This window comes from Bos javanicus, chromosome 26 (genome assembly GCF_032452875.1).
Source record: "Bos javanicus breed banteng chromosome 26, ARS-OSU_banteng_1.0, whole genome shotgun sequence".
NCBI lineage: Eukaryota > Metazoa > Chordata > Mammalia > Artiodactyla > Bovidae > Bos > Bos javanicus.
Genome location: NC_083893.1, coordinates 38,742,742 through 38,765,055, shown reverse-complemented (window position 1 = coordinate 38,765,055; position 22,314 = coordinate 38,742,742). Strand labels below are relative to the sequence as shown.

Sequence of the window (22,314 nt, the reverse complement as noted above, 5' to 3'; positions counted from 1 at the left end):
CTAGTTTTTACAATGGAATATTATTCAGCCACAAAAAGGGATGAAATATTGATACATGTGACAAAGTAGATGAACCTTGAAATCATTTTACTAAGTGAAAGAAGCCAGATGTAAAAGGACAAATATTGTATGATTCCATTTATATGAAATATCCAGAATTCAAAAAGACAGAAACATGTATTGGTTATTAGGAGCTGGGATACAGTGATGGGGGAAGAACTGCTTACTGGGTCTGGGGGTTTATTTTGGGATTATAAAAATGGTTTGGAATTAGATAAAGGTGGCAGTTTCCCAACATAGTGAATGTTCTAAATGTCACTGACCTGTTTCCTTTAAAATGGTCATTTTTATGTTGTGTTAATTTTATCTCAATAAGAATAAAATTTTTAAATCCAAGTAATAGTTGGAGAATACCTAGGTTGGATTAAGTGATTAATAATATTAATGTGCTGGACTTCCCTGGAGGTACAGTGGATGAGAATCCACCTCCCAGTGCACTGGACACCGGGTTCGATCCCTGGCCTGGGAAGATTCCACATGCCTTGGGCAACAAAAGCCTTTGAGCCACACAACTACTGAATGTCGTGTGCCTAGAGCCTGTGCTCTGCAACAAGAGAAGCCACTGCAATTAGAAGTCTGTTCAGCACCACACCAAACAGTAGCCCCCAAGCAGCTGCAACTAGAGAGAGCCCACGCACAGCAACGAAAATAATTAATTACAAAATAGTGCTAATATTATTAATATGCAAAGGAAATTAAAGAGATATTAAAGGCCAGAGAAATGAAAGATGCATAACCAGAAAGTTGCAGGACTGGGTCCCAAGACCAGTCTCTGATTCTTTATGCCACGCTGTTTCCATTCTACTTACTGTGTGATCTTCCAGAACGAGAGGAAAGGCGTAGCATTTTTACCAAGTGCACCAATCTTGCAGGAAAGAGAGAATGTTGGCAGGAAGCCTAGAGTCCAGAGAATAGATAAATGGACAGAGGGAGTGGCAGAGGAGAAGAGGAAGCAATTGAGAAATGGAAGAGTGACCGGAACATGCTTGCTGAACAAAATCAGGAGAAGGGGCGGGAGGGACGCAGGCAAGCTGGTTGGCATGGTGGTAGGGTGAGACTCCACTGAAGGAAAGAGGCCTTGAGCCACGATAAGCACTCCCCAGTCAGGAAACTTCGGGTTAGGAACTCTGCCACCTGCTAACCTGCAGGAGCTGATCCACTACTCCCCCCGGCCCCCAGCACCCTTCTCATCCTTTCTCCCCTCTGAGATGTCAGTTTCCCACTTGGGAAGGACCAGAGACAAGACAAAAACAGGAAAGCATCTTTATTTTCAACACAACCTCTGGTCCCACTTCTACTCAACCTCTGCCCACTCTGGCCTCCAGGATCTCCCACCCCTGGGAAAATTAGAAGCAGCTTCTCCTTGCACAAGACTTAGGGTCCCTCCCCTAAGTGGCCTTAACAGAGGGGGGAGCTGGAGCCCATAAGAATGCTTTGAAAATGGTGAGGTTGAATGGAATCCTTCCATGCTCCATGACGAGGCACCAGTATTTCTGAACCATTGATGACTAAAGGGAATCACAGAAAACTTAGGCAAACAGTGCTTTGTTGTGGTTGTGGTAGGGGTGGAGGAAAAATTCATCTGAAAGGAAAGAAGGCTCTTTTATTTTGGGAAAACACTTTCAGGGCTTTTAGTTACTTGAGAATCAAGCCACTACCCACTCTGGAATGGGAATAAAGAGGAATTGAGCTGGGCTGCACATTCTCTAAAAACATGTCTTCTTCAGGGGAGGCTGATCACAGGATGCTTTCTGGGAGAAGCCAAGGTGGGGGTGGGGAGGGCCGGGATGGGAAAAAGAGGTGAGATCAAGGGTGTTCCCTGTGATATTTTCCCAAGGGAGCAGATCCCTGCAACGTGGGGAAGGAGGGCTATTGCAAAGGAGAAAAGTGGTCTCTCAGGGGAGCCTAAAGAGCTGGGAAGGTGACAGAGAGCATTAAAGGGATAGCGTCCACCCTGCTTTATGCTTGTCTTGTTTGCATTATAATCCCCAGCTGTAATCCCCGAGCCTTCTATTTAAAATGATCACTCATCTCTGCTGGCATCCAGGAATTGAGGGAAAGACATGTGACCATCCTGGGATCCAGAAATGTAAACAAGACAAGCAGCCCAGAAAAGCCTCTGGGCAAGAGGGGAGCTGAGAAGCCCAGAGCAGTGCTGATGCCTGAGGTGAAGGGAATGCCTAGGATCGATATGTATGGGCTCAGTCACTCGGTCGTGTCCGATTCTCTGTGGCCCCATGGACTGTAGCCCTCCAGGCTCCTCTGTCCATGGGATTCTCCAGGCAAGGATACTGATGTGGGTTGCCACACCCTCCTCCAGGGGATCTTCCCAACCCAGGGATCAAACCCAGGTCTCCCACATTGCAGGCGGATTCTTTACCATCTGAGTCACCAGGGAAGCCCAAGAATACTAGAGTGGGTAGCCTATCCCTTCTCCAAGGGAACTTCCCAACCCAGGAATCGAACTGGGGTCTCCTGCATTGCAGGTGTATTCTTTTACCAGCTGAGCTACCAGGGAAGCCCCAGGATCAATATGGACAAGACGTAAAGATGCTCTTGGGAATCCCAAGAGGTCCTGGGAATGGGGACTGGTAAAAGGCTGGACCACTTTCTAATCTAGGCTAGGAGGGATTCTGGCTGTTGGACTTTGGGGTGCTAATTTTAATGACATTTTTAGTAGCCCAACATGCCAGAGAAGAACCTAACAGTCACACAAGGTGTCATCATTACCATTTGTTCCTTCCTTCCTTTGACATTTACGGGGTGACTGTTAAGTAGGAAGCATAGTTAGGCACCACGGGATGAGTAAGACCACAAAGATGGGTAAGACACATAGGCTTTACCTTTTAACAGCTTCAGGTATTTTGGGCGGAGAAGGCAATGGCACCCCACTCCAGAACCCTTGCCTGGAAAATCCTATGAACGGAGGAGCCTGGTGGGCTGCAGTCCATGGGGTCGCTAAGAGTTGGACATGACTGAGCGACTTCACTTTCACTTTTCACTTTCATGCATTGGAGAAGCAAATGGCAACCCACTCCAGCGTTCTTGCCTGGAGAATCCCAGGGACGGGGGAGCCTGGTGGGCTGCCGTCTATGGGGTCGCACAGAGTGGGACACGACTGAAGCGACGTAGCAGCAGCAGCAGCAAGTGTTTTGGGACAACCAGTCACATGGAGCAACTGGAGTGGAAGCAACTGGAGTGGAAGATAGATCAACAGGAGACGTACAGAGGGCTGAAAGAAGCCTGCTTTAAACTGCCTGGATGCAGTGTCGGCAAAATCGCCTAGAAACCACTTGCACTCATCGTGGAGGGAGTGTAAACTGGCACAAGCCCTCTGGAAGGCAATTGGGCAACACATAACAAAATGTACTAAAGCACACACAGCCCTTAGTCACAGCAGTGACAATTCCAGAAATATACCCTAAAGAAATAGGTAAGAATGTGTAAGAATGTGTGCAAAAGTTTGGCTACAAAGGTGTGTCAATATCATATTAACTATAACATAAATAAAATTTTGGAACAACACAAATCTTCAATACTATCAGGTTGGTTAAGTAGATTATGGAACAACATTCCAGTGGTATTCCTGTCAAAAATATTTAAAAATATTTAACCTGAATTGAATGGTGAGGAAATATCAGACAAGCAAGTGGAGGAACATTCCACAAAAGAGCCAGCTGGTGTCCCTTAAAACTGTGAAGGTCAAAGGAAGATAAGGAAAGACTGAAGGAGACTAAAAGACAACTAAATGCGATGTGTAATTTTTGGACTGGATCATTGGGGACAGTTGATTACATTTGAATATGAACAGTGGATTTGATAACAGTGATCAATGTTAACACTCCTGATTTTGATCATTGTATTGAATATTATGATTATTATACATGAATGTACTTGTTTCTAGAAAATACATCCTCAAGTATGACGGGGTTTTAAAAAGTGAATTAGCTAGTTATGCAAACTGCAAACCAGAAGAGCCATCAGAAATTATTCAGAAATGAATCTTGACTCAAATAACAGTTCAAGGCAACAGTGAAAGATCTGTGATAAAACACAGAGTATTGATCACCAAGAGAATTATGTTGATGATAACTTTCAAAGGCATTTAGGGGAAGGAGATATCAGCTAGGGTAGGGGAATGGGTAATCAGAAATGGCTGCACATTGTGAGTTTTTAGCTAGATATTCAACCAGGTTCATCTACATTTGCTATGGGTCTGCCATGTGCCAGGCACAGTGCTTCGGGCTGGGCATGTAACAGTGAGCAAGATAGGCATGGACCTTGCCCTGGTGGAGCTTTTACCTTGGGAAGAAACCCAGCAAATAATTCGTAAACAGACAAAGTAATTGTAATTTCCAATCAAAGGAAACAAGGGCCAAGATAGAGAATAACAGACTGAGTCATTAGGAAAGTCCTCTTGGTGAAGATGACAGCCAGGCCATGTCCTAAATAAGGAGGAGGAGGGACTTCCCTGGAAGGCCAGTAGTTGAGAATCTGTGCTTCCTGTGCAGGGGGCATGGGTTGGATCCCAGGTTGGGGAACTAAAATCCCACATGCTGTATGCTGCTGCTGCTGCTAAGTCTCTTCAGTCGTGTCCAACTCTGTGTGACCCCAGAGACGGCAGCCCACCAGGCTCCCCGTCCCTGGGATTCTCCAGGCAAGAACACTGCAGTGGGTTGCCATTTCCTTCTCCAATAGTGTGGTCAAAATTTTTTTTAAAAAGGAGGAGGAAGTAGCCAGACATGTTGTTTGTTGTTTAGTCACTAAGTTATGTCTGACTCTTTGTGACCCCATGGAGTGCAGCATGCCAGGCTTCCCTGTCCTTCACCATCTCTCAGAGTTTGTTCAAACTCATGTCCATTGAGTTGGTGATGCCATCCAACCATCTCACCCTCTGTCATCCCCTTCTCCTCCCGCCTTCTATCTTTCGCATCATCAGGATCTTTTCCAATGAGTCAGCTCCTCACATCAGGTGGCCAACATATTGAAGCTTCAGCTTCAATATCAGTTCTTCCAATGAATATTCAGGACTGATTCCTTTAGGATTGGCTGGTTTGATCTCCTTGCGGTCCAAGGGACTCTCAACAGTCTTCTCCATCACCACAGTTAGAAAGCATCAATTGTTGGTGCTCAGTGTTCTTTATGATTCAGCCCTCACATCCACACATGACTACTGGAAAAACCATAGTTTGACTCTACAGGCCTTTGTCAGCAAAGTGAGATCTCTGCTTTTTAACACGCTGTCTAGGTTTGTCATAGTTCTCCTTCCAAGGAACAAGTGTCTTTTAATTTCATGGCTGCAGAGTTTACTTTCTTGGGCTTCAAAATCACTGCAGATGGTGACTGCAGCCAGACATGAGTGGAGAGAATTCCAGCCAAAGAGCACAGCAGGTGCCAAGGTGTGGACTGGGTATTGGGGAAGCAGGAATAAACTAGTATGGCTGGAGCAGGATTTGGGTAGATGGGCCCAAAATGAGTGGTCTGGAAGAAAGCAGGGGCACAGACCACGTAGGACCCTGTGTGAATTGGGGTTTTACCCTAATAAAAACGGGAAGCCATTGAAGAGTTTTATGTAGGAGATGAAATGACCTGGTTGGTGTTTGCTGCTGAGGATGCATCAGAGGGAGGCAGTGAAAGGAGAGGGACAGGTTAGGAAGCTTCTGGGCCCATCATGGGAGGCAGGGAGGAAAGGAGGCAGATGGGGTGATGCGATGGGCCTCACATGTGGACTTTCGCAACATCTCCGAATAAAGTTCGTTACAGAGAGGCTGACGGAACTGAGAAAGATGGCGTTCATCCTCTACCTTTCTCTCTTTCTTATATTGTATTATTCTAGGATTACATCATATTCTCATTTATTTATTTTTGGCTGCACTGAGTCTTCATTGCTGTTCACGGGCTGCTTCTAGTTGCAGCGCTCTGGCTTCTCACTGCAGTGGCTTCTCTGGTTTCCAAGCATGGGCTCTAGAGTGTGGGCTCATAGCTGTAGCGTGCAGGCTTAGTTGCCCCGAGGCCTGTGGAATCTTCCCGGAGCAGGGATCGAACCTATGTCCCCCTGCGTTGGCAGGCAGATTCTTAACCACTGGACCACCAGAGAAGTTCCATCCTCCACCTTTCAACTTGGTTCCCAACACCAGCTCTCCCAGTATGGAATGAATTATGAAAAAATATTTATGCCTAAATCCTGCAGTCAGCCTGTGGATAGCACTTTGTATTACAATTTTTGTAGAGTCATGTTTAAGCTTGGGTTCTCCTAGACCTTGAGCCTAGGGTTCAACGCAAGGAGCTTGTTTGGGAGGTACCAGAAGTGCAGGTGAGGCAGGGGGAGATCAGACAGGAAAGCAGCTGGTAAAAATGTGTTAAGTAACCTCCATAGGATACCTGCAACTTAATCCCTCTGGAAACTCCAGGAAACATACCTCAACCCAGGAGCAGGGGAGCTGGGCTACTTTGACACCAGCTCTTTCCACCTGGCCACTGTGAAAGCTGCCTTGGTGGTGGTGGTTTAGCCGCTCAGTTGTGTCCGACTTTCGCAACCCCATAGACTGTAGCCTGCCAGGCTCCTCTGTCCATGGGATTTCCCAAACAAGAACAGGGGTTCATTCTCTTAAATCTGTCTTTCCGCAGGGGTGGGTGGTCCAGCCCTCCCAGTTCTGAAAGCCCTCAATACAGAGATGCAGGTATGGGCAGGTAGGAATCTCTGGGGTCCAAAGAAGTAGCAGGATCTGAGGGACACAGAGACTTGTGATACAGCTGCATGGACTTTGTGTTGCATTTTCTTTCCCTTTTAAAATAGACCTCAGGACTTCCCTGGGGATCCAGTGGTAAGAGCTTATCTTCCAATGCGTGGGGTTTGGTTTCAATCCCTAATCAGGGAGCTAACATCCCCCAGGCCTCCAGACCAAAAAAATAAAAGGTAAGACAGAAAACCAAAATGTAAGACAGAAGCAATATTGTAACAAATTCAATAAAGACTTTTAAAATGGTCCACATCAAAAAAACAACAACCTCACATCATGGAAGTGACCTAAGCCCTTTTGACCAACAACAGGCCCTAAGAAGCTGAGAAAATTCCAGGGGCAAAATGCTGATGGCCTGGACTGAGGTGGTGGCAGTGGACATAGCAGACATCCATCCTTTGGATGCCGGCTGGCTGGCTGCGGTGGCGGCAAGGAGTTAGTGAGGAGTAGGTTTGCGGAGAGAAAGCAAGAGTTTGGTCTTGTGTTTGTTGTTTGGGCTGAGTAACAGATATCCGAGGAGAGATGTTGGCAGGCTGGCTGGGAGACACCACTCTGAAAAGAGGGTAGGTGGCCTAGAGTTAGGAGGAGGTTTTTAGGACAGTGCACTGTTCTGTGTGATACTATAATGATGGATATACATCAGCACACATTTGTCCAGACCCATAGGATGTACAACAGCAGAGTGAACCCTAATGTAAACTCAGGGTGATCATGACATTATCAGTGTAGGTTCATGGATTGTAGCAAATACACCACCTTGGCGGATGGTCAGGGAGGCTATGCAGGCGAGGAGCCAGAGAGTACACGGGAAGTCTCTGGGCTTTCACTCAATTTTGCTGTGAAACTGCTGTAAAAAATACAGTCTATTGAGAACCTCCCTAGTGGTCCAGTGGTTAAGACTCCATGCTTCCCATGCAGGGGGCATCATTGGATCCCATGTGCCCTGCAGTGCATTCAAAAAAATTAAAAAATACACACACACACACATATATATGTATAGTCTATTGAAAAAGGAGGCAGGGGTGGGAATAGATGCATACATGCATGCTGAGTCATGTCTGACTCTTTTTGCAACTCCAAGGACTGTTGCCCACCAGGCTGCTCTGTCCATGAAACTTTCTAGATAAGAATCCTGGAGTGGGCTGCCGCTTCCTACGCCAGGGGATCTTCCTGACCCAGGGATCGAAAAAAACCCCATGTTTCTTCAGTCTCCTGCACTGGCAGGCAGATTCTGTACTACTCCTCCAGAGAACAGTTGGGGGATAGGCAATAAAGACAGCAGAGGAAAGCCTCAGAAAAGGCTCAGAAGGAAGCCGAGGTGTGCTGGGGGCAGGATGGGAAGTCTCAGACTCAGGAAGGTGAAATAATCTGCGGGGTTCTGGATGGAGGACAGGTTGACTTCATCTGTTACTCACTGCCGTGAAGCAGCCTGAGGTCAGGCAGTGGGAATTCAGGGATGAGGTTGTCCAGAGAGGCCTTTGCCAGGAGACATGGCTCAGCATTGAGGGTGCATCTTCCTCAGAACCCAGGAGACAGCTGAATCTGGGGCCCTCATCAATAGGAATAAAAAGGGGAAAACGAATGCTTTTAGCCATGGAAAGAGGAAGAACTCAGTAAAACCCAGAGTAATGTCTGCCATCTCTAATTGTAGCCCCGGTTACCAGAATATTAACTTGTGGTTCCAGGGGGGTATTTTCCTAATCATCATAAAAAAGTAGCATATATCTTTTCATTTGTCTTTCCCTCGTCTAGGTCCAAAAATTCTTCCCCCAAACTCAAAAAGGAGAATTTCAGTTATTTTCTACTCTTTTGGTAATGAAGACAAGTTCAGTTTGTCTTTTTCCTTTAGGGGAACAATCTATGTTCTTGTTGTGACAGCTAGAGAAAACTGAATAAAGAGATTTTTTTTTCCCCCACAATGAATGTGGAAAGAACGTTTTGGCCACTATGTCAGCCACTGCTTATTCATTAGTTTGACAAACTTTTTCTGAGCCTTTGTTATGAGCCAGGTACTAGCCTAACCACGGTGGCCACAGAGCTGAGTAAGATACAAGCTCTACTCTCACGAAGTTCACAGTATGGTTACGATCTAGACAAGACTCTGTGTGTGTGTGTGTGTGTGTGTGTGTGTGTTCAGTTGCTTAGCTGTGTCCGACCCTTTGGGGCCCCATGGACTGTAGCCCACCCAGCTCCTCTGTCCATGGGATTTCTCATGCAAGAATACTGGAGTGGGTTGCTACTTCCTACTCCAGGGGATTGAACCTGTGTCTCCTGTGTCTCCTGCATTGCAAGTAAATTCTTTACCTTCTGAGCCATCAGGGAAGCCCCAGACAAGACTATCGGGAATCCCAGCATGATGTATCAAGAGTGAGAATGAGAAATGAGAATGAGAAAAGCTTTCTAGGTACCTTCGAGGTTTCTCTAACAACCCATGGGGGAGGTAGTCAGAAAAGGGTTGGCAGAATAGTACTCAAATATCAATTCCAATTAAGGTTATCTTTTCTTGGAATGAACAAATGGAGGACTCTGCTTATCCTCCCAGAGGACATCTTTGGCTCTAGCCAGAGCTTAGCTAAAGGACACTCACTTTGCAATTTCTGAACAGGATATTGAAAGGCTCTAGTGTGAAATTCCTTCTGGGCCTCTGGGCCAGAGATTCTAGGGTACTTCATTCTTTTTAGGACCAGGGAGATAAGCTTTAGACAAAGATCAGCAGACCAATGTGTCCAATGAGGAGTTCTCCATTCTCATTGTCCCCCAGTCAGTGAATGCCTGTGTGACTTGAGGCAAGCTGTTGAACCACAGGCAAGTGCTTCAGCTTTCTATTTGGAAAACAAGTGATAAGCGGTGAAAAGTCTGCAGTAGCCAAAAGACCTGGGAATTGGGCATCTATGTTGAGCCTGTAGGGGTTCCCAGGTGGCACTTGTGGTAAAGAACCCTCCTACCAATGCAGGAGACATGAGAGGGGGGTTTGATCCCTGGGTCAGAAGATCCCCTGGAGGAGGGCATGGCAGCCCACTCCAGTATTCTTGCCTGGAGAATCCCATGGACAGAGGAGTCCGGCAGGCTACAGTCCATAGAGTTGCAAAGAGTCGGACACGACTAAAGTGACTTAGCACGCACGCACGTTGGACCTGTAAGCAGATAGGGTAGGGGTTCCCCGGAGAAAGAGAACCAGACATGACTATCTTGATGTAAGAAAAGCCATTTTTGGCCTAAGCTATTTTTGTGATCTAAGGCTGGCCACAGTGCTGTCCTTGAACAGGTCTTAGTAACTTATGATCTAAAGGGAACAAAAGAATGCAGAAGCAAATGACTTTATCAGGCAATAGAAGTAACTATAGCAAGGATACTTCAGTTATAAACACTTTCAGGTCTGTTTCAATGATAAAGATTGGCCTGAAGTGTTCAACCACCAGATCAACTGGAACCTAAGCAATGAATGATATTGACCTTTTCTGGCCCTTGTAACTTCAATCCGGAGAAAGCAATGGCACCCCACTCCAGTACTCTTGCCTGGAGAATCCCATGGACAGAGGAGCCTGGTAGGCTGCAGTCCATGGGGTCGCTGAGGGTTGGACACGACTGAGCGACTTCACTTTCACTTTTCACTTTCATGCATTGGAGAAGGAAATGTTAACCCATTCCAGTGTTCTTGCCTGGAGAATCCCAGGGACAGGGGAGCCTGGTGGGCTACCGTTTATGGGGTTGCACAGAGTCGGACACGACTGAAGTGACTTAGCAGCAGCAGCAGCAACTTCAATCAACTAAAGCTTGGATTCTATCTACCACCCAAGTCCCTTCATGCATACCCACATACCCTTAGCTTGCTATTGCTATTGCTAAGTCACTAAGAGTTTGAATGTCTCAGTGAAGATGGAAGATACTGTGTGCCACAACTAAGACATGGCACAGCCAAAGAAATATTAAAAAAAAAAACTTACTTGTTGCAAGTACTAAATCCTTCCCTTTCCTGATCTTTGCCTAGGTTGTGTCGTTTGGTTCCACACCCACCAACCCAGTTTGGAAAATACCACTTGGGATCTGCATTTTATCACACTTAATTGATTTTTATCTTGTTTGATGAACATGCTTCAAAGTACCGTGCTCACCACTGAGCACTTGACTTTATTAATCAACAGAAAATAAATGTTAAATTTGTCTTAATTCCCCCAATTTTGGCAAAAGAAGCCAAAATGGAAGCCCACATATCATCCCAAAGATTTTTCAGGGCAACAAAACCTTGATGTGTCTGACCCACTTGGCTTATTGGTGGTGGTGGTTTAGTTGCTAAGACGTGTCCGACTCCTGCAACCCCATGGACTGCAGCCTGTCAGGCTCCTGTCGATGGGATTCTCCAGACAAGAAGACTGGAGTGGGTTGCCATTTCCTTCTTCAATTTGGTTTACTAACAGAAAAACTGCATTAATGATTTTTTTAAAGAACATTTATTATTTATTTGATTGCACCAAGTCTTAGTTGCAGCATGCAAACTCTTAGTTGAGTCATGTAGGCTCTAGTTCCCTGACCCCAGATGGAACCCCAGCCCCTGCCCTGGGAACACCAAGTCTCAGCCACTGAGAAGTCCCTGAAATTGCATTCATGATTAATTCCATTTCATCTAGAAGCCAGAAGTCTCTACCTCCAGCCAAAATAGGAAAGGGAGCCTTTTACACTAACAGTAATCCACAGGTTCACAGTTCAGTCAGTTCAGTCGCTCAGTCGTGTCCGACTTTTTGCGACCCCATGGACTGCAGCACGCCAGGTCTCCCTGTCCATCACCAACTCCCGGAGTTTACTCAAACTCATGTCCACCGAGTCGATGATGCCATCTACAACCATCTCATCCTCCGTCGTCCCCTTCTCCTCCTGCCTTCAATCTTTCCCAGCATCGGGGTCTTTTCAAATGAGTCAGTTCTTAAGTCAGTAGCAAATATGGAAATATCTTGCCACCCTGGATTGGATCTTTTTAGGCTGGGGCGACAAACAGAGACAAAGTATCGCTTTCCCAAGCATGAAGCTACTTAGGAGTTTTAACAGGACTTAATCCTCCTCTGGGTGGGGTCGAGGGACCCCACAACCGAGAAGTGTACCAGGCGGAGGGCCCCTAAACCGGCCAGAAGGTCGTAGCTCTTCCACGTCCCGGCTCCGGCGCTGGCCCACTCCTGCCCGCCAAGACCACGCCCCTGGTCACGCCCCCGAAGGCCCCGCCTCCTCTACGTCTCTGTCGGCCCCGCGGGTCCCCTGCATAACGAAGATGGCGGCCGCGGCGGGAAGGTTGTTTCGGGCTTCGGTGAGTGGCTGCCTGCGGGGCACAGGCGCGGAGACCCTGCGGTGGCTCCGAGGACGTCCTTCCCAAGTGGGGTACCGCTTCCCTTGGCCTGGGGGCCTTTCACCTTGCTTGGAGGATGTCAGAGGGTAATGGACCAGGGGCAGCGTCTAAGGCAGGCTCCTCGCGCCTGCGCAGAGCCGGCCTTCGCCCACCCCGCCCCCACCCCCGCCTTGCGTTCCAGTTTCCAAATCCTTCTTCGCTCCCAGTCGTGGGACCCCAGTCCACTCTGCCTAAGCACCTGGCTCTGGATGCAGGCGACCTGTCCCCTGGTCCCGGTTCTATAACTGACTCTATGACCTTGGGCCATTGCCTTCTTTTCCAAACCTCAGATAACTTCCTTACCTTAGCATATAGACTGCCTACCTCAAGGGTTTCCGTGAGCATCCCCTTAAATGCTGGATGGACACCAAAATGCTAAAGTAATCAAAGTCCTTGAGTGCCAAAGGCTTTTGGCTGCCCGCCCTCCCCTTTCTCGTGGTGGGGTTCCACCCAGGCTCTTTCTTCCTGAGTCATGCAGAACCCTGAAATTGAGCAAACGTTTCCCTTGACCCCTGTCCAGACGCCCACAGGCTGAACTTTGCTGTTTGCATCTCTGTGGGCCAGAATGGCCTTGTCTTTTCCAAGGGAAAACCTTGACGTGGTAGAACATGCCCAGCATATCTGCTGGTAAAGAGCTTAATATACAGAGCCTGGCCAGTCTCCTGGTCTGAGTGATTGGGGTTCCTTTTAAAAGCATGGAATTTTCATATTCTTGTAATTTCCCTCTACCTTTCAGTCTTGTTTCCCATTAATTAATACATATGTGTCGAGTTGGCCAAAAAGTTCGTTCAGGTTAAACCCAAATGAACTTTCTGGCCAACCTGGTAATTATCTTTATATATGTATATACATATACAGTCAACCACTGGATCTCCAGAGAATTCCCTATTTTTTTTTAAATAAAAATTACATTTTTGAAGTGTGCATCATGATATAAGTAATGAAATAATTACTATAGTCAAACTAACATCTCTTCACATGGTTAGCCTTTATGTGTGTGATGAGTGCATCTGTCTACTCTCTTAGAATAATAATACTCTATTTCCAATTTCAATACAGTATTATTAAGTATACTCAACCTGCTTGTATATTACATCTCTAGACTTATTCATCCTCCGTAACTGCAACATTGTACCCTTTGACCAACATCTCCCTGTCTTCCCAGTCTCCTTTACAGTCTTAAAGGATAAGGAAGCAGAAGGGAGTTTAAAGAACATGCCACTCCAGTACTCTTGCCTGGAAAATGCCATGGATGGAGGAGTCTGGTAGGCTGTGGCCTGTGGGGTTACTAAGAGTCGGAAACGACTGAGCGACTTCACTTTGACTTTTCACTTTCATGCATTGGAGAAGGAAATGGCAACCCATTCCAGTGTTCTTGCCTGGAGAATCCCAGGGGCGGGGAAGCCTGGTGGGCTGCCGTCTATGGGGTCGCACAGAGTTGGACACCACTCAAGTGACTTAGCAGCAGATTCAATCCATGCTTTTGCAGTTTGAAGTGTTTGTTCATAGGAACAAGGCCAGCGGAGGCCACTACTGGCCTGATGCCCTTTCAGCGGGGTTTCAGCCGCCATTCTGGGAATACTTTCTGATATAAAGTGTTTCTCTTTTTAGCTCATCCGACATGTGAGTGCCATTCCTTGGGGCATTTCTGCCTCTGCAGCCCTTAGGCCTGCTGCTTCTCGAAGAATGTGCTTGACAAATGCATTGTGGTCTGGTTCCGATCAAGCAAAATTCGCCTTTAGCACCAGTAAGTGTTGTTATGTTTTGGTTTGAACCAGATAATGGAAACATTTATCATCTCTGAACAGGAGCTCTGAACTATGGCCATATATTAGACTCAACGTGGGGAGTTTTTACTATCGTACCACTTTCTTAGTCCCACCAGACAAATTAAGTCAATCTGTTGGGTGGGACCAGAACATCGTATTTTTTGTGCAGCCAAGGGTTGCGACTCACCGAGGCAGACTGCCCTACTGTCACATTTCCTTGTTGACTCCAGAGGTTTTAATCCCTTGGGTCGAGGAACATGAAAGAGGGGTGAGGACAGCCAGAGGTCTCTGGGCCTGCTGTGTGTGAAGGGTATGAGCTGACTGGGGACGAACAGCGCAGCCACTCCAAAGGCTTTTGGATTCAGACCTGCGTGGCCACATTAGGCCAGTCTGTTGGACTCCTCCGTGATCTAAATGACACACAGCTGTTTCCTGAGATTTATACTCCATTCTAAAATATGAGATTTGCTCGGCACAGCCTCAGATAATGAGTGGCATTTGAAAAGGCCTCCTTTAGGTTTGTCCCACCTGTTAAAAAGGCTTTAACTTGTGATGGTTGCGGGGGTGGGGGTGGGGGATGTACTTTAGCAAAACCTTTGTTTGTTGGTGAAGTGTTCTAAAACACTTACAGTTTTCTCAGAGCTTTAAGGAATTTCTAGTATCAACTTGATGACACGAGTTTAACTTTCCTTGTCACCTGTCCCAAACCCCAGCTCCCAGTAGTTCCTTCTGTTTCTGAAGCCAGGCATCTTGACACCTGGCCTCCTGTGTCCCGCCTTCCCAGCCTGAAGCCTGGCCTCTGCAGTCCTGACACAGCTCTTGCATCCTTTGCTTTCTTTCTGTCCCCTCTGCCATACCTTGCCTGCCTCACTTAGATAGCTGCAGTCACCTCCTGACATCAGGCTCTCCCTGCTCCTCTCACTCTCCCCTGCCCGACTGATCTTCCTAAGAACAGCCAACACATCACCCATCTCCTGCACAGAAGCCTCCAGTGATTCCTTTATCTCTCTTTTAAGAACAGACTCATCCGTCTGATATATAAGGGCCCTCGCATCGTGGCCTTCCTCCATCCTCGCTCTGTCCCCCATGCGTCTTCCTTCCATGCACACCTAATCTCTACATCAAGCAAACTCTGCTACAGGCCATTCCCCACACCTGCCCTGCTCCTTCCTTGTGCCATCTGCCCTGGTCTTGGCAAAAATCCAGACCATGCTTAGAACCCACCTCCAGGCTGATTGGTCCTTAATTCTATGTTCATCCATCCCTACTCTCTCCTGTCTTCTTTTGTCTATTTATTTGCCTTTTGGCTGCACCTTACGGCATGTGGGATCTTAGTTTCCCGATGAGGGAGCACACTGGCGTCCCCTGAAGCAGGAACTGAGTCTTAACCACTGGACTGCCAGGGAATTCCCTCCTGTCTCTTTAGTTTCCATAGCACTTTGAATTAGTGTACAGTCTAGACCTATGGAAAGAGAAACAGTTTTGTAAGATGTACAATTGAACTGAACCTTTTAATTATACTACTGATTACTGGAAGAGGTTTGAGTAAAATCAGATAAGTGGTTGGTTTAACGAATGAACTGTATATGCATGTTTTTGGGGTATTTTTCAGGTTCCTCATACCATGCCCCCGCCGTCACCCAGCATGCACCCTATTTTAAGGGTACAGCTGTTGTCAGTGGAGAGTTCAAAGAAATTAGCCTTGATGACTTTAAGGGGAAATATTTGGTGCTCTTCTTCTATCCTTTGGATTTGTAAGTGTATTTTCTGTGATGCTATAACATCATTCTGCGAGCATGCAAAGATCGCTGCTTTCCCACTGACACTGCCTATCTTTACTCCTGTCAGCGGGAGGGTTATTGCTGATTCTGATGGTCTTGTTGATACAGCTTGCATCTGTAGTTAATTCACAAGTGATAAGTATAGCGGGTAGAGTGGCATTCCTTTTAATGGTTTTTAATATGGCTCTTTGTTTTTTTTTTTTTTAAAGATGTATGTATTGGCTGTAGTGGGACTTAGTTGCTGCATGTGGGCTTTCTCTAGTTGTGGTGAGCGGGGGCTCCTCTCTTGCGGTGCTTGGGCTTCTCACTGGAGTGGCTTCTCTTGCGGCGGAGCAGGAGCTCTAGGGCGCACGGGCTTCAGTAGTTGCAGAGCGTGGGCTGAGCAGTTGCGGCTCCTGGGTTCTAGAGCGCAGGCTGAGGTATACGGGCTTAGCTGCTCTGTGGCATGTGGACTCTTCTGGGATCAGGAATCGAACCTGGGTCCCTGTACTGCAAGGAAATTCTTACCCACTGGACCACCAGAGAAGCCCTGTGGCTCTTGTTTTATGGCTCTGCAGCCCGGGAGCTGCATTACTGAACCCACGTGCCCTTGAGCCCGCGTTCCACTTTGGAGTAGTGGCTCCTGTAAGCCTGTCAGGGAGGAAGTTTCCACTGGTCTGGGGGAAATGAGAAAAGTAAGGATAATAAAATGAATTTTCTCATGAAGCTACCTATTTAAATAAAATTTTGTCTTTATTCTTGGAGTATGTCTTTGCCACCCATACTTTTTGATATGATTCTTAAAATAGAAAGTCGGTTAATTTTTTTTTTTTTAACTGGAGTATCATTGTGACCAGGAGTCCAGTGAGGATAATTAACCCTTTTGCCTTTTTCTCCTTTAAGAAAATAGAACTACTCTTTAGACAACTGTTGTTCAGATTTTAAACGTCTTAAAAAAAAAAATTCTCTGATGAGAATTCTGCCCTTTTTTCCTAGCACCTTTGTGTGTCCTACAGAAATCATTGCTTTCAGTGACAAAGCCAGTGAATTTCACGATGTGAACTGCGAAGTTGTGGCAGTGTCGGTGGACTCCCACTTCAGCCACCTGGCCTGGATAAACACACCGAGGAAGGTACACACGTCCACCTGCCTCTGCACTTGTGATCGCAAAGACTGCCGGATCCCATGAAGGACCAGGCCAGAAGTCGTTAAAGCATGACTAGTCTGAAATAGGCTGTCAGTCCTAACCTACTGGCAGATTCTGTTAAGCTCTATCCATGTCTCCTGTAACACTGCATGTATTTACTCCTCATTACTCCTGTGTTTTCCAAACAGTAATGGAGAACAAACTCAGCAGGGCAGGGGAAACGGCTGGAGTCCATTGTCTCCCCTCTCATCCCCGTACCCTGTAGGCAGGTGGGACAGTGGTTAAGTTCTCTGATTTTACTCTTCTGCATCATCAGTATTCTTGCCTCAAAACTTGCTTGGGAGAATCAATTTCTAGCTATGATGTTGGACTATTAAATATCAAATTAGTCAAAGTATTCTTTTTTTTATTATTATTCCATCTTTATGCTTCAGAAATGAATCTTCAACCAAAAGGATACTTTAAGAATTAGAAAAAGAAAAGTCTGTAGTATTCTCTGGGTTTAAATCCTGCCTCTGCCCCTTTCTAGCTGGGACCTGGAGCAAGTTACTCAACCTGTGTGTGCCTCAGGTTGAGGTTTTCATCATCTGATGATGCTTTCATCATCTGTAAAATGGCGATGATGATCGTAGCTACTCCAGGGTGCTGGAGGACGAAGTGAGGCAGTAGAAAGAGCATCTTCTACTCTCAGAAGTAGCACTCGGCCCGCTGTGGGTGCTCAGTGACTGCTGTCTGGCTGGTGTTGGTCAGTCGTCCTGTTACCTGGCTGAGGAGGCTGTGGGAGCCACAGTGTAACCACCAGCCTTATTTGTATTTTTATCAGAATGGTGGTTTGGGCCATATGAACATCGCACTCTTGTCAGATTTGACCAAACAGATTTCCCGAGACTACGGTGTGCTGTTAGAAGGTCCTGGCCTCGCACTACGGTAAGATCCGTTTCGTATGAACTTAAAATTGTTTTTTGTGTTTAGCATTATTGTACTTCATAGGGAATTTACAGAAACCCGGGTAGGGAATTTTTAGAACCCCAAACTCTTAATTTGTCTTTCATTGTAATAAGCATCAGTGGGTGCCTCCTGCGAGGGTTGGCAGTCTTTCAGAAATGACTGTGATATGTGTGCCCCCTGTGTCTCCCTGGGCCTGTTTCTGAAGAAGGATATCATACCCTTTAAAAAATATATATTTATTTTATTTGGCTGCACCAGGTCTTAATGGCAGCACCTGGGATCTAGTTCCTTGACCAGGGATCAAACCAGGGCCCTCTGCATTGGGGAACACAGCGTCTTAGCCCCTGGACCGCCAGGGAAGTCTCCAGTACCACATCTTAATGGTCACACTGCTTCACTCTTCCTGACCACGTGGGAGCCACTCCTTGCAGTGAAGTCATCAGACTGCTTAGAGATCGGGGGGCGGTGGGCAGAGGGGGCTGGCGGGCAGAGGGGGCCGGCAAGGGCAGGAGTCAGTTTCTTGGTATGGTTAGTATCTTGTACAAGCGCTGGAACCAGACCAGAGTTTGAATTTAAGCTCAGCTGCTCAATAGCTGTATGACTTTGAGCAAGATATTTAACCTCTTTGAGTCCCTTTCTCCCCATAATTAAAATGAGAATGTACCTCCCGGGTTGGTTGTAAGGATTGAGTAGGGTGAGGCAGCTACAGAGTTTGCCGCACAGGTCCTCGTAGCTGTTGTGAGCCCCGTCCCAGACCCTCAGCCTTCCTGGGACGGACGAGAACTTAGGCGTCATGATGGCTGCTGATGAAGGAGGGACAGGGCAGAACTTGACCTCCAGGACACAAGCAAGGATCCCACTTTGATGGGCCTCACAGTTTTGTTGGGGCTGGCTTGAACCTGCCCACCCTTGTACCTGATCTCCCGCCTGCTGGGGGTACACTGGAATTTTGGCTCCGGAAGCCACCTGGGAACTTAGGCCTTTTGACTCCAAGGAGATTACTGCCTTCCTTTAATAAATGGAAGCCTAGCTCTGACAGCGTTGGCAAGGGAAGGAGAAGAGTCCTGGTGTTTTCCTCCCAGAATCTCCTGTAGAGTCTCACTAACTTTGTAGTTACCTCCCTATTGGTTTCACTCTTAGGACTGACAAAGGGAGAGGAGTTGAGTCTGGCTTGTAAGATAAGCCTTTCTTTCTGGAGACTGTGCTGTGGGCCCATCTCCAACCCAGCTCTCCATTTCCACCTATGGGGTGGACTCCAGCTTGGCTGCACCCAGCAGGAATATGCGCCAGGACTCTTTAGCCTCAGAGCCTAGACCCCCTAAAGCCAGGCCCAGGGAGGGAGAACCACCTTTTTATCTTCTGACTTTTTTCTAACTTGCCTTTTTCCTGAGTGATCAACGTTTGGGATGCCACACCCTTTTAAAGATGGACTGTTAGAAACCTCTTGACTTTTATGATCTCTGCATAAGTCAGAGTATCACCCTCACTTGTATAGAAGATAAGCACAGACCCCAGGGCGGTGGGTTACCTCATACATTGCTGCTGAGTAACAGTGATGGGCTTGGACAATCTGTGGATCAAAATAAGAACTGTAAGTGATTGAAACACATCAAATATATTTAAATCCAAGATTCGAAGAATTCCAGGAAACCAGTTCATTATTTTGGAAACTTAATGGAAGAGTACTAGGCACTATACAAACTGTGCCTCAGGGTAGCCAAAAATAAACAAAAGTGATGGGATTGTTTTCCTTTAGATTTCTGCTTTGCCTAGACTTAAGACCAGTACATTTTCCCATGGGATTTTCTCCCTGCTACTCAATTCACTCATAAGTATTTACAGAATGCAGATAAAATACGTCTCTGTCCCTTCTCAGTTGCTTATGGTTTCTTGCCAAGATTTGATACAGCTGCCCAAAGAATGCTTATTGCATCACTAACGAGAAGTCTTTGCTCTGTGTAGTTCAGTGACCTTCAGATACTGTGAGACATCCAAGTCAAATCTGTGAATGTGAACACACTGCCTGCTTTCCATGGTGGCCTAGTCCAGTCCTATCTTTGTTAAAGCATCTGTCATCAATAGGAGATGATAAGCTTTCTGTATAAGGAAAACCTGATTTTTAAGCACATGATAGAGTTTAATAAATGCTCTATCAAGGAGAATTAAAGGCAAGGTAGAAGTAGAGTTTTTCTAGCTCTGGTAATGTTGATATTCTGATGAGGATGAATCTTTACGCAGCGGTCTCTTCATAATTGACCCCAACGGAGTCATCAAGCATCTGAGTGTTAATGATCTCCCAGTGGGCCGAAGCGTGGAAGAGACCCTCCGCTTGGTGAAGGCGTTCCAGTTTGTGGAAGCCCATGGAGAAGTCTGCCCAGCCAACTGGACACCCGAGTCTCCTACAGTAGGTTTCTTTCCCAAAAGCAATGGGAGCCCAGCCAAGAGGGTCCCAGGTCCTCACTGCCTCAAGGGCTGCTGGCCTGGAATATCCACGTTGGAGCAGGGGTGGAGGTGGTGTGCAAATGCGTGAAGCTGCTGCAGGTGGGGGTGGGCCCAGGCCCCAGGAATGCTGTTCGTGTCAGTTTCATCCATGTATTTTAAAGGAAACAGACCAATCTTTTAAAAGTTAAAGAACTGTAGGTTAAAAATTGGGGGCCTTCGGCTCCCTTTTGAGATCATGAAGTCACTGACCCAGTGAAATGTTTTTGTATTTTCAGATCAAGCCCCATCCAACTGCTTCCAGAGAATATTTTGAGAAGGTAAATCAGTAGACCGTCCCGTGCACACCTGCAGCTTCCCACACCAGAAAAGAGCCACAGTGGGAACTCACTTGTAGCTTTTCAAAGATTAGTATTTATAGCAGGCAAAAAAAACCGAACCCAATGATGCTTATATTCATAAATAGTACTACGCTAAATGTTTTGTTTTTGTAATGTTGGCCAAGGCTTTTAAAATGTTTTCAGTTACTAATGTAATGAGTCCAAGGCAAGGTGTGGATGGATGGCTAGTTTCTACAGAGTGTGTATGTGGTTGACCTGTTTCTTGGATCATGTCTTCAATAGGAAAAGGAAACAGATCTTTTTCCTCAGCCTTACTTGAACCTTTGTGTATACCAGAGTAGTATGACAGGTATTGAAAACTTCTGATCAAGGGTCCTGAAATTTTCCTCTTGAATTTATTTGTATTAAACTGAATTTTCTTTAAAGAACATAGTTTTAAGTTGTTAGTATCAGTGGTCTAATGTAACGCTTGCAATGAATGTATGGTTGAAGGAAATGTGAATCATGTTTTTTTTTTTAAAAAAACACAGTGGCAAAGTGACTTAACTGATCATGCATGTTCCCCATTCCTGAGATTTATAGTTTATATAGTTATTTTACTTACTTTGTTAGCTGACTTAATGTCTACATACATTTCTAATATTGATTGGGTATAATTAGAAAGGATATTTATTGAATCCAGGGATTGCAGTATGAATTTGAATCATTCATGCATTTGAATTATTGTAATGATTTTCTTTCTTGAAGTGTTCCATGTAAAAAATATAATCAAAAATAAACATATTTTAAAATACTTGGATTTTTAACACCATTAATTCTTGCTTCAGCTTACTTATATTGTGGGGCTCTCTAGTTTTCCTTCTCTGATTATATCAACAGACATTTACTGAGCATTTAATTCACTGGCTACAAAGATGAATAAGATGCTGGCTACACATCCAAGGAGCTGGACAAAAGAAATATGGAAGCATTTATTCATTTTAATGGTTTCCCTAGTGGCTCAGATGGTAAAGAATCTGCCTATAATGTGGGAGACCTGGGTTCAGTCCCTGGGTTGGAAAGATCCCCTAGAGAAGGGAATGACTACAACTCCAGTATTCTTGCCTGGAGAATTCCATGGACCGAGGAGCCTAGCAGGCTACAGTCAAATCCTGGAGTGCCTACTATATGCTAGGTACTATTTTGGAGGCAGAATGAACAAAAAAGACATACCTCTTCCTTTTTGCACTTACATTGTAGAGGGAATAAACAATAACATTACATAAAATGTCTGGAAGGACAATAAAATGGAACAGGGACTAGAGCAGAGAGGTGCAGGTATTTTAATAGGGTTTCAGGGAATCAATCTCTCCAGGTCTGTTTTCTCATCTGCAAAATGAGGACTGTAATTGTACCTACCTTAGTGTTTTGGTGTCAAATGAGATAAAACGTAGAAGGTGAGGGATAAAAAGGTTCTAGGCAAAGCGAATGACAGGTGCAAAGGCCCTGAGGCAAGAGTGGACGTGGGGTGGGTGAAGAAGGACCATGTGACCGGACCTGTGAAGGAGGAGAATGGTAATGGGGAGCTCAGAGTGCTTTATGGGCAAGCTAAGGACTTCGGATTCTATTCTGAGATGGGAAATGGCAGAGATGTTTTGAGAAGAGTTACATCATCTTGTTCTTAGAGGATCACTCTGGCTCCTTTGTTAAGACTAGACCCCATAACAGTGCAGAGGAAAGCAGGTCAGCTGGGCTGGATT

The 22,314-nt window shown here is 46.0% G+C and overlaps 1 protein-coding gene across 1 annotated transcript; it reads left to right on the top strand.

Moving 5' to 3' along the window:
- Positions 1-11,984: 11,984 nt before the first annotated feature.
- PRDX3 (peroxiredoxin 3) lies at positions 11,985-21,368 on the top strand. The gene is made up of 7 exons (XM_061403630.1): positions 11,985-12,093; positions 13,783-13,918; positions 15,553-15,694; positions 16,697-16,832; positions 17,671-17,774; positions 20,034-20,199; positions 20,513-21,368. The coding sequence occupies exons 1-7, from the start codon at positions 12,058-12,060 to the stop codon at positions 20,564-20,566; spliced, it is 774 nt and encodes a 257-aa protein (XP_061259614.1). The 5' UTR covers positions 11,985-12,057; the 3' UTR covers positions 20,567-21,368.
- The last annotated feature ends 946 nt before the right edge of the window (positions 21,369-22,314 follow it).